Raw genomic sequence first — 18814 nt, 5'->3', positions numbered from 1 at the left:
GACAAGGAAACAGATGTTGTGAAAACTTCTGATGTTTCTAAACGTTCCTCAGATGGATTTCCTGTGATTTCAGTGTACAAAAACTTTAATGCAATATGTCTATTGACAAACATTTTAGACTTCATGTAACAAGAGCTGACAAAGCTACTTCATAAAAACAGCGCTCATGAAAAAATCAAATAAAATCAAACAAAACTTGAAACTAAGAACGTTTTATTTAGACAGGTGGAAAATAAATGACGAAAGATGTCCTGAACATTGATCACACATTGAGAACTTTTCTAAAAACTCATGACCTTTAGAAAGAGAGAAAGGGGTCACAAGTTAATTTCTATAACACTTGTGCGTGTGCGTGTGTGTGTGAGTTTGCTGGATTTTACTCCTACATTTGTTATGTCAAATATTCCTAACATTTTACTCTTTTATTCAAAGAGCAATAAATACAAGATAAATGATAACAGCCATATAAAATAGAAAAATATCTGATCTCATAATGAATAAAACACAAGTAGTCACAGTGGGGAAGGTCTTATTGCACATTTTTCACTCGCACAAAGGAAATAAATACGACTTTCAATCCTTAGCAAACTGTACATTTAAAAAGACAGAATGATTTCATGTTTGATAACCTGCGTTCTGAAAGTAGGTTAGGTTATTCTGATAATACATTAAAAGTGATGAATTATGTAAATGGAAGAAAACACCGATGGTAAGAATGACAGAAGTGCTAAAACTCCTCACCCTGTTACATCATGACAGATATTCACAGACCGAATGATGTTCTTCAGCCTCCTATGGCACATTGGATCAACATGTATATTTTGACTAACACATTATTGTTTTGTTAAAGGGTGGATTGGAAGGGTTTGATGTCTCTATGAGAGCAGGTGAGTCAGCAGAAGTAATAAACATGGTACAAGTGCGGTGTTGACCGTAAGAGTTGGTGATGCGTTCATCCTGAGCTCATATCTGGTGATGATTCCTTGATAATTACCTTCTGTGGATTCACACCTGTATGAACCTTCATGAGTCTCATTCATACTCTCAATGAGATACAAACAGGCGTTAAGGCTCCGAACACACTCCAGACGGGTGTTACCGCGGTACCAGTGGTATGAGGCGTGACGTGAAATGGTCGGGCAGTGCAGGTAATATCTGGAGGAGGCTGGGACGATGGACACGGGCACTCTGCCGTCTGTTTCACGCTTAGATTGAGCCACTTCAGGTAAATCTGACAAACACACACGTGACAGATCAATACATATTAAACATGCAGTCGGTGTGTCCTTTCACTCATTGTGAGTTAGTCATGGACTTGCTTTAGAGACTTCTATCTGTGTTGTGATGGTGGCTGATAGCTGTGGTGTGAAACTTCTGTTTTATGCCTCACAGTTTGTCTCGTCTGTTGCTTTTGAGATGCTTCACAGATCATTTCAACACAACAGGACGATTAAACGGCCCAAACTGGATTTATGATTTTGGTTCACAGGCAAAAACTGTGAATATCCCGAAGCCAAATCTTGAGTCAGTTGGGTAACCGTGCATTTACATGTATTCATTTAGCAGATGTTTTAATCTGTCAAATTTACACAATGTGAAACATGAAATAATCTAAACTCACCACCAAATGTCGCTTCCTGGACTGAGTTTCTGTGAGATGAGAGATGAGATGACACGCATGATTACAGGTGAATCTGAGACTTGTGTTTGTGTGTTACACTTACATTTAACACACACAGTTAAAGTGGATGTGTGAGTGCGTGCGTGTGCGTGGTGGTTTTTACCCTTTTTAAGTGTTAGTTGGTGCGTTGGTGCATGTATGTGTGGGTGGGTGTGTGGGTGTGTGGGGGTGTGTGTGGTCTCTTCTCTAGGAAATGAAATATTCTGTGATAGTGTGTCTTAAATTAGATTTCCTGTGTTCTTCTCTAGAAGAGAAGTGTCAGGGTGTGCGTGGTTTCTGCATTATTCTGCATTATTGGGTTATTAATGTGTATGATGTTAACCTATAACAAACACTAGTGTTTAAGTAATAGATCGTCCAAAAAACGTCCCCTTGACTTTCCTAGTCAATAGGAATCATTTCTGGGTGAAGCGTTGCTTTAAACCCACATGAGGTGTCAGTGAGAGAGAGATCTTACTGTGAGACGGGGGCACACTGAGAACCGTTCCAACCACAGTAAGGGTCTCTGGATATTAAACATTTCTCATAGTCATCTCCATACACATGACACATCTGAAGGTCAATGTGAATCACCTCCTTAGCAGAACTCACATACAGACGCTTCTGAGAAACACAACACAAGACCCCCACATACATGCACATTACAGATTTCCAATGAATTTTGCCTGGTTTCATTTATAATGTTTGTAATACATTTCCTCTATTTTCATTAATTCAGGAGTTAAGGTGTAGTAACCATGATTGGCATATTGATAATGACAGTCGTGGTGTTTTAGTTTTAAAAACTGATAGTACACTGCAAAAAGTGTTTTTGTCTTGTTTTGTAGCACAAATATCTAACCCTTCTTACATCAAGATGCACTTTCTTGGACCTTAGATATTTAGTCTCGTTTTAAGGAGAAAAATATAAGAACCAAGTAGATTTACGGTAAAAAACAATCCCAAAAATCTGCCAATTTGGTACTTGAGAAAAAGGTCAAACAAAGTTTATTTTTCTCACCCCATTGGCAGATTTTTGCCTTGTTTTACCCATAAATTTACTTTATTCTTGTATTACTTTTCATAAAACAAGACTAAATATATTTTTCTGGTCAAGTTATTGTATGTTGATTGAAGAAGTTTTAGATAATTGGACTAAAAACAAGACAAAATGTTTGGTAAGAATGTCATTTTTTGCAGTGTAGAACCATAGTTGATTTTAAAACGAGAGTGAAAGAGATGTACACAATTATGAGGCTAATGCGCTGGTGTCAATGATGTTGTGTTGTTTTGTGTTACCTCAGACGTGTCTAACAGCATGCTGCTGATGTGAGTCCTGTATGGAAACGGCCGAAACTCAGCGATGATGAAGACGGGCTGATCTTCCAGGACTTTATGAACCCCGCCGCTTTCTGTGAGGAGAACATCATGTGATATTTATGCCGTGCACATGTTTAAAGTGCTCATATCAGACCTAGTCTGCTGTCTGTTTAGTGAACCCTCAGAAGTCACTGATCTGAGCGCTCTACAGTGATTGTGTTTAGTTTCTATGATCACAACAATACACACACACACAAAGTGTCTTGTGTTCTCCACACACATGGTGTTGTGTAAATCCTGATGTTTTGTGTGTAACTCACATCACCTGACTGACACAACTGTGTCATGTACACACACATGTGACACACACACACAACGGCAGTTTCTTGATGCGAGCGTCACATGAGGAAATGATGTTGAAGTTAATGGCTCAAGTCATGTTGAAACTATAGGAGGAAGTGCTCTCACCATCAGGGTTCTTACACATTTCACATCTTCAATGATTACACCTCTCTATGCTAGAAGTGCTTACAACACACAGTGATGAAATAACACACATGTGAAACACATATAACCGCCTCGGACTCTTACACTTTGTGAAATGATAGTCACAATTATAGTCTGCTCCGTCATTAAAGTATCAGCAGCACAGAAACACACAGATGCCTCGCTATCAGATGTTTCTATGGGCTGTAAGTCGTCTGTCATATTGGAACAGTCCGTGAACACTCAAGAGCACTGTGTGTCTGCAACACATCCCTGAATATCAAATCTTATGTGCTGTCGTGTAGAAACAAACATTATTATAAATTTGGAATTTAAATCTCTTTTTTATACCAGAGGCTGCACAATGTTGTAACAATGTGTTTTTATTGTGAGTGACTCAGACTACTCAAATGTTGACTGTTCCAAGATGGCTGACGTGTCAATGCATCTGAAGCATGTGTCTGTTTGTGTTTGGTTGTGTGTGTGCCTGTGTGCACATGCGTGTGTGTGTGTGATACATACCCAGAGCCAGATAAAGTACAGTAGTCTTTTTTATTGTGTCCACTTTTATGTGTGTGTAGTGATGATGATGAAAAATCAGAGGTCTGGTCTCTGGCATGATCCTGTCCTTCACCTCAGGACCCTCCTTCATAAACCTCAAGACACCAGCTCTCAGACGGGTGCTGTCATCAACACACTAAACACCAGACATCAGAGAAACTTCTTCAGTCTTCACTGTCATGTGATTCAATGCAGAATGTGTAATGAAGTACCCACAATCCTGCATTCCAATCAACCAATCAGAGCTGAATGAATGAGCTGATGTTACCATGGAGACAGGAAACAACGGCAACCTCTACAGTATTGAGTTTTATCAGGCTAGCTCACTAATTTCAGGCATCCAGCTGTCTATCAGAGGGTATTATGGGATGTGAGTAGTGTTGGGCCATAAATGACAGCAGTGATGTGATGTGATGTATCTATATCATGTTAATGTTTAAACGAGATGGATTGGTTTGTTCCGTTCTAGGTTGGGAATCTTTTGAAATTTTTCTCGATCCCGATTCTGCTTATCGATTCGGATTCTAATCGATTCCAAAGTTGTCAAAAACGAAAAAAACATTTAGATATCAACCTGTGCTGTCATTTCGCCTGCTTATTGACTGGTTTGTAATATAGACACACACAAAGACATACATATATGTGTGTTACTATAGTTAAAATATGGCTCATTTTCATAAAGGCTTTAATTGAGTTATCAGCATCAATCATGCACAATTCTAAAAGCGTGCACACATGAACTGATAAGAGGAACTGACATTTTCGATTCACATTCCAGAATTCAAATAGATTTTCAATTCCCAGCCCTTAAACACAGTCAGGTATAAATGTCACCTGTCCAGGCCGATGACCCTCTGGAGCCTTTATGTTCTTCATCTCCATGAATTCAGAGGAATTGAAGACGCTGTTGATTTCACTCATGTTGTAAACACACACTGCACTCATGTTCCTGAAACACACACACAGAGTTTGTTTACTTTGTGGGGACCAATAGACAGAATAAACATAATATATGTTTGATTATTAATCGACTTGAATCATGGAGACAACTGACACCCTGCAGTCTACTGTGGCCTGTAGGGCAGGGGTTCTCAAACTTCTTCCATTTAGTGGCCCATTGCGGCCCCCCCATATAAATATTCAGTTACACAATGCTGGACCATTGATTCTTTTGTCTGGTGGTCTTGTGTTTCTGATGATTGATTGCATAAAATCTATGATATATTTATATCCTTCATAAACGCCACAAAACCATTGGCCCCCCGGATACATCTTGGGCCCCCCTGTTTGAGAACCACTGCTGTAGCATGATTAACACCATTGTTCATTGTACAGAAACACACAAACACTGCAACTTGTCATTTATACTGTGTGTGCGTGTGGAAGAGAGACACAGCTAAAGTTGTCAGACAGTCACATGACACACAGATACTAAACTTTTAACAACACATACACCAGGATCAGTGTGACTATTCTGGTTTATGGTGATTTATAAAAACATCATGTGATGTCATATGACACACACACACACATTTACTTTACTTATCTAAATGAGGACACACACACACACATTCTCAATAAATCATTCCTCTCACATCCGAGCATGAATTCATGTTTTCACTTACCAGAAGTTTCTGAAGAGGACATAGATCTTGACGTCATTGTGTGTTTTAATAGTGTCCACGTCGACAATGTTAGAGAAGGGCTGTTCTCCCTCCACCCCCCCGCAGTACAGACGGGCGTTAATCTTAGACGTCCAGCTGGACTGAAGAACGTCTTTAGATCCTCCTTTGTCATTCTAAAAAACGCATCAGGTTCTACTTTCATTGCGTTTCATGTGAATACAAACACTGAATATTCAGTTCAAGAGTTGCTGTCAGCACTAACACAACAACGCTAAGCTGTTGTCAGTGAGATCTGTGTGTGGCTGCTGCAGTGTTCTGTATGTTAAACTGTGCTGATGTTTGTGTTGTTTGTCTTCCTCATGAACTTCCTCACAAGACAGTCAGCTGCTCAGGGTTGTGTTTTTAAGAAATGTGTAAAGTGTGACCTGTTTAAGTGAATGAGTGTTAGGGGCGCCTATATTGACACATAATGACAAACCATCTTCTATCTTTTGTGTCGTGTCTGATAACAGATCTGATAACAGAGCGGTCATGAAAATAAAACTGTTGACGATTGAGACATGTACGCCGGCGTCTGCGTGACTTCTGCTCACCGTGCAGATCTGAGACACGCGTGGAATCCACAGACCAGATTCACAGTCTCCACCGACACTTCTGTGTCTCTCTGTGAAGAATGAAAAAACCTTTGTGTTGTCTTGACTGGCCATCAGCTTCACGTACGTCTCTAAACATGCGAGAGAAAACATGAGTGTTGGTGTCCTTGTGTTCTGCGTTGGTCTGGTCTTGTTGTTTCTTCTCACCTGTTGCAGTGGGATGTGGCCAGATATTATCTCTCCAGTCCTTTCGGTTTATTCTGTACAGTCCCGAATTAGATTTGGTAAAGTACAGCATATCGCCTGACCGATGACAGAACATCACATGACCCACAATCATAAACTCTTACTAATACTGGATGATCACAGGTAGCAGAAAATGACAGAAAATGTGAACATTTGAATGATGTTCTTTAGGTTGTGCCGTTTCACATTCGTTCTTAAACATCTGCTTTTCACTTCCTCCATCATTTCCTCAACACACTGCAAAAAATGACTTATTTTTGTCTTGTTTTCCAGAACAAATTTCTACAAATTCTTGAGTCAAGAAGCTTTTTATTGATAAGCAAAATGACCCAAGAAAATTATTTTTTGTTTTTAGACAAAAATTATGAAATGTTAGTGAATTTGTGCTTAAAACAAGCGAAAAAATCTGCAAATGGGGTAAGAAGAATAATCTTTCATTTAGTGACTAAGAAAAAGGTCATTTTAATTCAAGATTATTTTATTACCCCATCGGCAGATTTTTTTTCCTGGTGTTAAAGCGTCAGGAAACCTGGGCGTGAATGCTGTGAGAAGAGCCGTTAAAAACCATGGAAGGTTCCGGCATGAGAGACGGCCGCTTCAGTCACAAGGCCCTGATATCAACTAAATTTCACCAGTTTAATAACTTACAGTTTCTAACATTGATTTTTATGATGTGCAACTCAACCAACTTTGTTTACATCTAAATAAATGTTGTTAAGTGTGTTGTGGCTCTTTAAGCACATATTCATATTTTTGAAAACAAGACTTCATTTCTTTTAGGTATTCTTGTTCATCAGGAAAAACCATCTTAATTCAAGAATTTTAGAGGCCAAAATACTAAGTAAGAAAGTGATTTCTTGCAGAGCATTAATCTGTGAGTGTAACACAACACTTCTGCAAACTTCACACCTGAACCTTCGACTCACTCACATAATGTCTCGATTTTTTAAGTATCAGTAAAAGTCAGATGTCACACAGTTATTGAAAACACACCATTAAACATGAACAGCCAACAGCTCCCTATAATTATCAAATAAATGATAACTCATGCAAATGTATGAACGCTCTTTGGCCTGCGTGTTCATCTTCTCTTAAAGTACTCACCAATAAGTAATGAAGGTTCGTGAATGTCGATGCTATAATCAAACTGAAAGCTGACAGAATAACTTGAGTTCTAGAATAAAACACACGTCATGAATCAGCATCATTGTAGTGAACAGTGGATGATAAATATTAAGAGAGAAAACAAGACCCACCAGATTATAACACTTAGTTTCTTCTTCATTAGATCTGCAGGCCAACAGGAGATTTTCATCCAGCCCGTCTCTGACTAGAGAGATTGTGTACTTGCACTTCTGTAAATCAACACATCACATCCTCTGTGATTATTCAGAGAAATGTCATGAGTTTATTCCTATTATTTCTAAACAGGTTGTGATTAGAACATGATGACACAAATGTGTTAACTTCCTTAAGGTCATTTAAAGATAATACTTTAACAAGATGCATCACTGCCATTAGAATGAATAAATGGTGAGGAATGTCTCTCACTCAATCCTTAAGTGTTTTGAGTCACATGTCATCACGCAACCGTGTTTTTGGCAAGTTTAACATCACGGGTAGTTTAGAAGGTTAAAGTGAGGTTAGAGTGTGAGTTAGGGGACAGGTTTCGTAAAACTTGAAACACCAAGGATTAAGTCAAAACCAACAAGGATCTGACTCCAAATGCCAAGGATTTAGTGATAACCGGCTGGGAGTGAAACTCTCAATATAGCCGCTTTCACCAAGAAAACCGCCTTCCAGAAAGAAAAGCCGCCCTGCGTCCTAACTGGGACATATCACCCTCAAAGGGCTCTTCAGAGTGACAACATTCATTGAGTTCCACCGTTCAAGGAGATAGGACCATATGACATAAAAAGCTGCCCAGGTGCGTTGCAGACATGGCCGCCGAGTTTTATGGTATGTCTGCTGAAGTGTCAATAAAAGTAAAAAAAAGAAGACATGGCTGCCGAGTGACACAACTTCCATAAACGGATATTGGTTCATATCTGTGAATCCGTGAAACTGTTTCAATATATTTATTTACTTTGAGATATTACAAATCACATCATTCTTTATGTAATGTTACTTAAGTTTTCAGCCTTGATTCGTCTGTAACTTCAGAGTTCAGAAAACTGAATTTGTATAAAATTCTTGATACTTACAGAGTTTTCTTCACATTGATCATTCATCTGAGGTGGCTTCCCCTAATCACACAGAAACAGACATGAGGCGTTTGACTTACACATGTCTGAATGATATAAGATAACACACACCACTAATATCACATGAAGAACTCCCCACATTCATTTGAATAATATGTGTAATATCATTTTTAGTGTTTCTTTTCATTTGCATTGAAGAGTTCTGTTCACATCATATTTTGCATTTACAGCAGTTATGTGAGGAATGTCTTTGCATAATAATGTATATGGAAACCATGATGGATTAGGTGGGAATCATTATAAGCATTATATAAGATACCTGTGTTGTTGTGTTAATGGGATAGAGGTTCTCTTGATCTGCAACCCAAACTGATCCATTTGTGGAGCTCTTGACCAGTTTAATGAAATCACTATCACCTCTGTTTCCAATAGAATAGCGAAAAACACCTGAGACGAACGGAAACAATATCCTTATAAATCCCTTTATTCATAGGCTATTTTACTTTATACCTATTTATTTATGCATATACATATAAACTGACTTGATATGATGTGTCCTACAGACTGGGAGGACCTTTATTAAAACTTAATGCATATGTATAACCTATATTGACCTTTTTTATTGTCGCTGTAAATTGTTCAGATGATACAGTTCGCCTAATCTTATTTTTATTCAATTCAAATAAAAAAATGTGTTCCTCTTTCTACTTTTATTCTACCATTTATTGTGTATTTAATTTTATTGAACACTGTCTGAGAATAGAAGAAGTGTTGAAAGCAGTATTTACTTCCTTATTTTCTTATCTCGCTCCAAAATAAATGAACAAATAAACATGTAACGGGAAACAATCAAGTTCTGTTGTGTTCATAATGATGCTTTAATCTGCGAGTTTGGCCTCTTTTGTGCCTATTTTACAAACTAAAACAACATTTGGATCATTTGACATAATACTGTCGTCATATAACGATTAACTTTGAGAGAATAAAATAAAAATAAATGTACTTCAAAAAATATCGTTTTACCTCGATCGGTGTCTATAACTCGAGCGTCATGACGTCGTGTCGAGTGAACACATATAATCCATATGAAGAGCACATACACACACTTCAGACTCATCTTTACACGAGTTAATAAACTTTAGATCTCAGTGTGTTCTTATATTCACTTCTGCTATGAACCAGAACAGCCGACTCACATCGGAGAGAGCCAATCACATGAGAGGACACATTAGGATTATAACAACATCGCATCAAACCATCCAAACTGAGGCATCTAATATTTCTAAATGTCAACCTGCACTAAATAAGTGACTTAAAGTGATAGTTCACTCATTAATAAAAATTCTGTCATAATTTACTCACCCTCAGGCATGGGCGTAAATCCCGGGGGGGGACGGAGGGGAAATGTCCCCCTCTATCCGAGGGTTGTCCCCCCCCTGATCAATTAAACTCGCTATTGTCATAAGTATATTTATTTTAATCTAATCTAATTGTGTAATTAGTAGAAAATACAAAAGCAAAAATGCGTTTTAAATTTAGAAACTGTTGAGTTCCCCCTCCCCTGCCTCTCACAATGGTTTGACCCAATGCCTGCTCTCCACGTTCATCTCGTCTGAGCATTGCGCGCAACACATTCAGTCAGGTATGAACTCAGTTCATCATTGTTTGTTGAACTCCAGTAAGAAGGATATTTTATTCACTTTAAATGAAGTGATTCTCTTTAATGTAGTTCCAGCTGATTCATTTATAAATTAGTTGTTTAAAAAAATGCTGATTACCGATGTATTTTTTCATGAATCTGCTATGTTAGCGATTAAAACGTTACTTAGTTAACGTTAGCTTGTTACATAGGACGTCACACACTGCATCTAACACACCGAAGCCGTTTCTCATTCATTGTTATATTTTAAGCGACCTGTCATGATGTGAACATTAACGGCCACAATAGCCACCGATCCTGTCATTCAGGTCCCGTGTCACACACAGTCGCGAACACACCGGTTACAGTTTTGTGATGTTGACACTATATGTAATGTCCACAAAAGGTGCTCAGCGTTCATTCAGTTAGAGAAGGTCGTTCTTCGGCATCTATTGTGTTCAGTATGTGCGCGGCGGATAAACTAAACATTCAGTTTACTGAAACTCGGGCGATTAACGAGTACAACACAGAATGTAAGTTTGTTTGGGTACACGAACATGAACAAAGTTTGTTGGCGGAGATTGGGCACTACAGGAGAAAATAACAACCACTCATTAATGTCGATGTACGGTGACTTTATCAGACGATGTTGTAGTATAAATCAGGATAACATTTTAAAAGTGTTTAAAAAGTGACTCATTGTCAACATGTAGTATCATGGGTAGTTCCTGTCTTCACAACAAAGACAAATATGTATATAAATGGAAAAAAGCTTTATTGTTCACAGTTCAGTTATAATATGACTGCAAGTCTGCATGATATACCTAATGCATATTGTCGCTTAGTGTCGTAGTAAAGTCTATCCTTACTATTGACATCTCACAAATATCTAGGAATATGGATAGAAGAAACGTTGGCATTTGAGGTTCATGTTGATCACTTATTGAAAAGACTAAAACCAAGATTAGCCTATTATTTATATGCATGCTTCTATATATTTACTGAAATGCTAAATTGTATTTATCGTGCTGCATTGCGTTTTATAACAAATGCTTGCTCACGTACTCATCATCGTTTGTTGAATAATTAAATAGGTTAGAGCTCCTTATATCAAAGAAGGAAATCACATATATTAATATACATAGAAAAGGCATTGCTGGGAATGCTACCAACTTACATTACTAGTCATTTATGTCTGTGTAAAAACACTATAGCACCAGATCGTCAATGGGAATTAAATTAAAGTGCATAGTGTACATTCAGAACACGAGAATCGTCTTTTAATGGTTGAGTCTCCTTCTTTTTTTTTCTGTGTAAAATGAACGAATCATGTTGCTGTTTTAATTCATCTGTTGATTCGTGATTATTGTTTTTTGGCGTTGTCTGTTTATAATCTGTTTTGTGTGTTATATGTTTACGTGAAGTTTTGTACGGTCTTTTTGGCAAGGACTACCTGGATGAAGAGATTTATTTTAATGTCTATGAGAAAAATAAAGGTTAAATAAAAAATAAAAAAATACAATGGGAGCCAATGGGGGATGAGTTCTGTTTGGTTACTGACATTCTTCCTAATATCTTCCTTTTTGTATACAGGTTTGAAACAATCGAGTAAATGATGACAGAATTTTCATTTATGGGTGAACTATCCCCTTAAAGCTCCAGTGAACATAACAACGACAATTCATATTTTTTCATGAAATATTGCAGCATTTATAGTAAACAGCTTATTAATGTGGGTCATATTTTTTTTCAATTCATGTTCACTCATAATCTTCAATCAAATTCTGAAAATGCACTTCCGCCCGGAAATGATTATCCATCTCAAATGACGTAAATTAGACGGCTTGGGCGGAGCATCCGTTAACTCCTCCCCTTCAACTGTCAGTCTGCTGACAAAATCAACGCAACAGTTGCTTTACACATCCAATCAATTCGCAGTGAAAAACGCAAGCCACGTCCCATACATTTTCTCCAATGAAACTCCTTTCGGAAATGTGTCAGAATACGGAAGTAATAAACGATTGCAAATTCCGGTTCACGGAGACTATAATGCTGCGTCTCATTACCCCCACTTGTTGTCTTGGCCACTTGAGAGCGCGTGCACGCGACATGAAGGAAGAGCGCAAGTGTCCAATGTCTCAAAAATGCCAAAGGGCAGTGCGCTTAACACACACTAAACACACACTAGCTTCGGAGCAATATTAGGACTAAGCATATCCCATCATGCATCATGTTCTAGATGTGAATAATGAAACTTTTTGCTCGGGTCTCGCGAGATGTTGCGGAAAGCTTTCCAGTGTATGTTAGACTACTACTTTTAAGGTTTTATCTATATTTAATCTACGTTTAGCTAACATGTGTTTTGTTTTGTGGGCACAGCTGCTTTGATACAATACAAATAAAATAAACAAATCTGACTTGACTTCACTATATAATTAGATATTACATATAATTTCGTAGTAAAACGAAGTGTTACATATTTAATTGGTGAATAATCCAGAGATTGTTAAACTGCTTTTTATCTCATAATAAGAAACACTAAATTAGTCAAAAAAATGGTCACATCCGTGTTTATTGGTTGATTGGTTCAGTTAGTGATTGCCATTTTCACACGTTGTTGTTTATTTGTGTGTTTTTGTGCTGTGTTGTGTCCGCAGCCTCACTCTGTGTCTCCTCTTGTTGATCAACCCTTACTTGTGCCTGTTCTCTTGTCTTGGTGTCTTTCTGTACCTCTCTTTTATTTCATTTCATGTAGCTTTATATGTTCTGCGTTTTGCATTTTGTTGTCAGGGGGCCAAACTCCTATCCTTTCCAAAGCAAACACTGAAACACATTCACATTAAAATGAGAAGATGCTGCATTCCAGTACCTGCCAGTTTAACAGGAAAACTGCAGTCTGATGAAACACACACACACTTTAATCCTGTGAGCGCTTCAGGCCTACAGCAGGACTTTTACTGCAATAGAGCAGACAAAATGGATCAGTGCCACATAAAATACTCTAGAGCTGCAGAATAAACTTGACAAGTTTCAGTTCCCTGCCAGTCCTGAGAGAGAGAGAAAGAGGGCGCGAGAAAGTGAGAGAGAGGGCAAGAGAGAGAGAAAGAAAGAGAGAGAGAGAGAGAGAGAGAGAGAAGGAGGGCAAGAGTGAGAGAGAGAGAGAGTGAGAGAGCACAAAGAGTTGTAATTTGGTTTTTGTGATTCTGAGCCTCAGGATGGAGAACGGTGGTGACGTGCAGCCCGTCTGTCTGTCTGTAGTGCTGTTCTTCTGTAAGGGTCTCATCCTCACCAGCCTCCTCATACAGGTGCTCGTGACCAAACACCTGGAAGGTACGTGCTCTCATCATCCTCCTCTCTCACTTCTGCACTTGACGCTCTCAACACGTGCTGTGATATCAGTATGTCCTCTGGAAAACTCACCTGTGATCTGTGACAGAACACCAACATCAGACGAGCTAAAGGAATTTACTCATGCTTTATCAAACTATGACATCACTACATGCAAGATGATATCATTCAGGGTCTGTAGCCAGCATGTCAAGTGAAGAACAAAACAGATTTTTATTATATTACAAATTATATTCTAAACATTTCCGTTAGAGACAAAGAATATAAACAAATAGAAAAGCCTGACATATTATTAGTTCATGATATTGCAACATTGAGAATATCTGCTGGAACAAAATCATAGAAATGTAAATGCACATTTGATCAAATGGAAATTCGGATAACATGTTTTTCTCTTAGAATATTTTGTTAAGATTTATAAGCTGTTTTGTGAAGCAGCTGAATAGGAATAATGTTTTGCGAAATGTTGTGCCATCTCAATATTTTTGATTATCTTAAAGTTCACATTTTTTCGAAAGAATAGCCTCAATTTACTCTTTTAATCTTCTGTTTAAAGCTGATAAAGTTTTAAAGCGAGCCTTAAGTGTGGATATGTGAAGAGAGCAAAGATCTCACGGTCTCTGTGATTGTTCTCGTCGCGTGTCATCACGCATCAGCGGGAAAGCGCATCGATGTGCGCGCGCGGCTAACGCGCGTTCACGCTCTGCTTAGTCTGATGAGGAGTGTGCGCGAGCTTCGTGTCAGCACACTTTATAGACAGCAGGACTGCAGAGATTTAGTCATCTCCTATGTAATTCTTGTATTATGAAATATATAAATATGAACAACATGAATGTGGAAGTTGAAGGTAAGTGAAATCATTATTATGAAATGTAAGATATTTTTACAGACAGTTTAGATATAATCATATATTTCTGTATTCTGTATGTTTAGATAAGCATTGAGAAGTAAATCGTGGATTTTTACTATATTATAGCTACTGAATATCAGCAGAAGTCTAATGATTTGAACTGTTGAAATATATTTGACTGTGTTTCTCTTTGTTTATTAAGAGACTGCACACAGGATAGACTTCATATTTCATTGTTATTGAGTCTCTTTTATCTGAATAAAGGACATTATTCCTGTAAGTGACCGAGAGTCAGATCAGATCTGTGGTCATTTCCTCTGTCTTTAATAAAATCACTGATGATGACAGAAGGGAAACACAGGAAACAAACAAGAGTCTTTGTGTTTGTCTAATGCTTGTCGTGGTGAAGAACAGTTTACTTTTATACTTAAAGCATATTATATTCAGATCCATATTATATTACATTTTAATCTTGTGTTGCTATCACTTTTATTATGAAGAGGTGTTAGTTAATAAAACCTCACAATTAACAATGTTTTAATAGTGTTTTTTATTCTTAATGGCAATTTCAACACAATACATTTGTTAAAAATCGAATACCGAATGCCGACCTTCCGCGTTTGCTTTCGGTTTCAAGGTTAGAAACGACTTTCAAACGTCATGGACAGGCAATTTTGGTTTAATCAATTGTAAATATAATGTCATGTATGTTATTAAAAGACATATTTATATTTCATTTGTCAAAAAAAAACCTGTCAAAAGGATTTAGTGCGTCCAGGGCACCGTGTGTTATTAGTTTTGAGCGGTTGTTATCTGGAAATAACGTACCTGCAAATGTTGCGACTGGCCAATCAGAATCAAGCATTCCAACCTACCGTGTAATAATTATGTGACATGATGGTTGTGTGTTTGTGTTAACAGTCCATCTCCAGATCTTATTGGCTGTTGGTTTGGCTGTTCTCTGTTTCTGTCTGGTGATTTGCTGCATCATTTGTTGGTGGCACCAAAAGGCCCGTCCCTCAAAAGACAAGGGGGCGGGGCTATCCCCAGCCTCCCTACCCACAGATCACGTGACTGTGAGTCTAAGCCCCTCCCCCTCCATCAACACTCTGCCAATCAAACAGCAGTATGAGGAATTGGACGGTGAGGTGATGGACGGCGGTTCAACACCTTCAGAAGACGATCTGTCTGCTCCGTCTCCTCCTCTCTCTCTCTATGCAGTCAAGGGTCCACACAAGTCCCGTTTCTCGCTCCGGAGGCTCAGCTCTCCCACCGTCTCCTCCACGCGCACTAAACCTGCCGTCCGCGGTCGTTCCTCGCTCCCCATCATTCCCAAATTCAGCCTGGTGTCAAAGACTCGGCGAGCGCCGGACCGCAGTGGCTCCAGGGCTGAAGAGAACATCACGTGTTCAGAAAGCAGCAGACTGACCTGTCGTTCCTCGATGACACATTACGGCTCCAGTGCCCTCAAACCCACCCCGTCTCTTCACTTCACGCTGTTCTTCAGTCCAGCAGAGAGCAGACTCACCGTCACAGTCCTGGGTCTCTATCGAGGCTTGAAGAAAACAAGCGGAAGCACAGTGAGGGTTTGTTTGCCCCCCGTCCACCCCGCACCACTGCACAGCGGCTCCACGCGCAGACGCAGTCCAGACACCCCGCCGCAGGTTTTCATCCTTCAGGTGACACCTGAGGACATTTGTGAGTGCACGCTCATGATGACGGTGTCCTGCAGGGACTTTTCTGGTCTGAGAGAGACGCCGGTGGGTGAAGTTCAGCTGACATGTGCAGAAATCCACTGGAACCCCGGATCCACCGTCACCTTCAATCATCCTCTCAAACCTGCCTTCAGGAGACCGAGGAAGGTACACACACGCCTCATACACACCTGAACACCGAAGAAGATATTTTGAGAAATGTCTCAGTAGTTTTTTTTTTCACACAATGGAAGTCAATGGAGGTCAGTGTCGTTTAATTCTTCAAAATATCTTCTTTTGTGTTCTGAAGAAGAAAGAAACTCATACAGGTTTGACATGACGTGACAGAATTTTCATGTTTAGCTGAACCGTCACTGTAAACAGAATCCTTCACAAAGTCCCCCTATGTGTATTTGGCTTGCTGTCCGGGGAGCGGGCCCTGAGCTCACTGGAACCAGCCTGAACCCGGAGCGCACCCCCCGGGGTATTGCGAGAGTAAGCAGGCTCGAGGAGAGGAGCCGGGGTGGTGGAGGGATGTTAAAGACTTGTAGAGATAATGTAGGGAAGACGGCTGGACTATTTATGGGAAAGCTCTCTTGAGCTGATAGGATAGATGCACACACACATTTATTTCTTCATATTTGATATTTTCACATATGTGTGCTTGTGTGGATCTGTAAGCAGCTGTATAAGAATCATTTGTCTCAGACTCGTAACATCTACATTGATTGATTTATTGAGCAGCTCTTTTATTCAAAGAGATTTACAAATGAAGGCGCTTTAGGAGTCAGTGAGCTGCTCTTGTGTGTTGTTTACAGTGAGACTGATGAAGGTTAGAAGTCAACCACTAGGTGTTAAATCAGACAGTCTGATAACAACTGGACAGCTGATAACTGTGTGGAAGTGCAAGGTTTAAAAATAAACAGTGTGTGTGTGCATGATTGTGTATCTGTTTGTGTGGGTTAGGAGTGAGAGTGTGAGAGTGTGTGTCTCTCTTTCTCTCTGCGTGTGATATGTGTGTTGTAATGATGTTGTGTAGAGTCAAACTAAAACATGTTAGTAGAGTTGAGTTTAACAGCATCACAACTCATTTCAGTGCAAGAACATCAAATATAGAAAAATGTGATCAAAAAATAAACAATCAACTTAAAAATAAAGACCAGTTAGTTCAGTTCAGCTGCTGTAATGCTCAAACTATGTTTGTTGTGGTATTTGTGTGTAGTGCTGATGACTCTTCAGTTATTTGTGTATATTATGCATGTTGTTGATTCAGTGGTTTGATAAATTGATTTTAGGGACATTTTATGTAATTGAATAACTTTGAAATTGACTGAAATGGATGATGGGTTGAGGTCCAGTGTCAGATAAACACTTCACTTCTGTAAACAAGTTCATCTCAATCATCATTTACATTTTGTTTCAGAGTCAGAGTTCCCAGAATGCACTGGGGCATCTCAAGAGTTTGCTTTGTCCCGGTCAAGTCCTGATTGTCCTGCAGTATCAGACACTGGCACATCGCATGAAAGTGATGATCAGAAAAGCTAAAAACCTGCCCAAACTCACCAGGATTCCAGGAAACCCAGGTTAACTCTGTCTGTCTGTCTGATCCTGTCTGTCTGTCTGTCTGTGTGTGTATATATATTTAACTCAACGGGAGGAAATGTGGGAATTATGTTAAACTGAAACAATGAATGTGGTGTGAAATTGTGTGAAATATACGATGAAGGTTGCAGCAGTTTGTCTTTCGACTACACATGCAAATCCGCGATGGGACTGAGTTGGAAATGGAGACACAGAGTGATACGCGTCATAATCTGAAGACCACGCCCACACAACCGTCTCTTTGCATTGCGAGAAGCTGCCGCCTCCTTGTCATTTATGATTTATAACAAAAAAAAAATGTCTAAAAGCTGATATGTGACAATGTGTATAGCAAACAAGCTAAAAAAAAAACAAGAAATAAGTTTTTATAAGCTGTCGACCCCAAATAACAAGCGTTTTAGGACATAAAAGTGGATTAAAAAGAGATGACAGACCCTCCAATCATCACGCAGACGCTCGGAGTCCGGGCCAGCCCACTCCTCCATTCATCCCAGAGACGCTGAGCGTCCGTGGGCGGGACATAATCGCAGCATTATCCAATGACCGTCTTGTTTCTAAGCACTGAACAAAACTGTTTAAAGCAGCCCCATTGAAGTCAATGGACGCTGTGCTTCAACAGAGTAATGCACTGTACGCTACGGGATTGAATGAGAAGGAAATCGAGTCAGCCGACCTAAGTAGCTGATTCTGAACGAAATTGTTTTTGTTCGAGATGAACGTGTTTAACGCATTTTTAGTCAATAAAATGTTAACATAATAGTACATATATTTGACCATTCATTTTTTGACAATTATAGGGGAAGCTGAGCTTCCCTTGCAGTCTTAAAGAAATCGCGTCTGCAATCTATGTGTTTGTCTGTGTGTGTGTGTGTGTGTGTGTGTGTGTGTGTGTGTATCTATCTATGTGTTTATCTGTCTCTCTCTCTGTGTGTGTGTGCGTGTGTGTGTGTATGTGTATGTGTGTGTATATATGTGTGTCTGTCTAT

The 18814-nt window shown here is 39.1% G+C and overlaps 2 protein-coding genes across 4 annotated transcripts in view; one reads left to right on the top strand and one right to left on the bottom strand.

Moving 5' to 3' along the window:
- Positions 1-196: 196 nt before the first annotated feature.
- Positions 197-10004, bottom strand: LOC130435734 (semaphorin-4D). Of its 2 annotated transcripts, XM_056766544.1 has the most exons (14): positions 9719-10002; positions 9015-9142; positions 8696-8737; positions 7748-7846; positions 7596-7665; positions 6453-6548; positions 6246-6376; positions 5653-5825; positions 4862-4976; positions 3989-4163; positions 2960-3072; positions 2139-2284; positions 1622-1650; positions 197-1231 (listed from the first exon to the last, which is right to left on the bottom strand). In XM_056766544.1, exons 1-14 carry the CDS (start codon positions 9810-9812, stop codon positions 876-878), a joined length of 1767 nt encoding a protein of 588 aa, XP_056622522.1. In that variant the 5' UTR covers positions 9813-10002; the 3' UTR covers positions 197-875. The 2 variants fall into 2 exon arrangements, with proteins under 2 accessions (XP_056622522.1, XP_056622523.1); XM_056766545.1 differs by lacking the exon at positions 1622-1650 and having other exon boundaries at positions 1099-1231; positions 9719-10004.
- A 303-nt stretch (positions 10005-10307) lies between these two features.
- Positions 10308-18814, top strand: part of LOC130435178 (synaptotagmin-4) — a 9485-nt gene continuing 978 nt past the window's right edge. Inside the window, exons 1-4 of one of the 2 annotated variants that reach the window (XM_056765572.1) lie at positions 10308-10337; positions 13549-13664; positions 15454-16394; positions 17650-17809. In XM_056765572.1, the coding sequence (XP_056621550.1) occupies positions 13550-13664; positions 15454-16394; positions 17650-17809 (1216 nt within the window). In that variant the 5' untranslated portion in view covers positions 10308-10337; position 13549. Of the gene's footprint in view, positions 10338-13548; positions 13665-14408; positions 14530-15453; positions 16395-17649; positions 17810-18814 lie in introns of those variants that run through there. The other variant, XM_056765573.1, reaches the window with a different exon arrangement.

This window comes from Triplophysa dalaica, chromosome 14 (assembly GCF_015846415.1).
Source record: "Triplophysa dalaica isolate WHDGS20190420 chromosome 14, ASM1584641v1, whole genome shotgun sequence".
Taxonomy (NCBI): domain Eukaryota; kingdom Metazoa; phylum Chordata; class Actinopteri; order Cypriniformes; family Nemacheilidae; genus Triplophysa; species Triplophysa dalaica.
The sequence above is the reverse complement of the archived record's forward strand: the minus strand, read 5'-3'. Positions and strand labels throughout refer to the sequence as shown.

Excerpts from the sequence above, each read along its gene's own strand:
- LOC130435734 (XM_056766544.1), bottom strand. The coding sequence starts at position 9,812 with ATGAGTCTGAAGTGTGTGTATGTGCTCTTCATATGGATTATATGTGTT. Across the intron at positions 9,143-9,718 it reads AGTTATAGACACCGATCGAG|GTGTTTTTCGCTATTCTATT; the intron begins GTAAAACGATAT and ends CGTTCGTCTCAG. Across the intron at positions 6,549-7,595 it reads CGAACCTTCATTACTTATTG|GCGATATGCTGTACTTTACC; the intron begins GTGAGTACTTTA and ends GTCATCGGTCAG.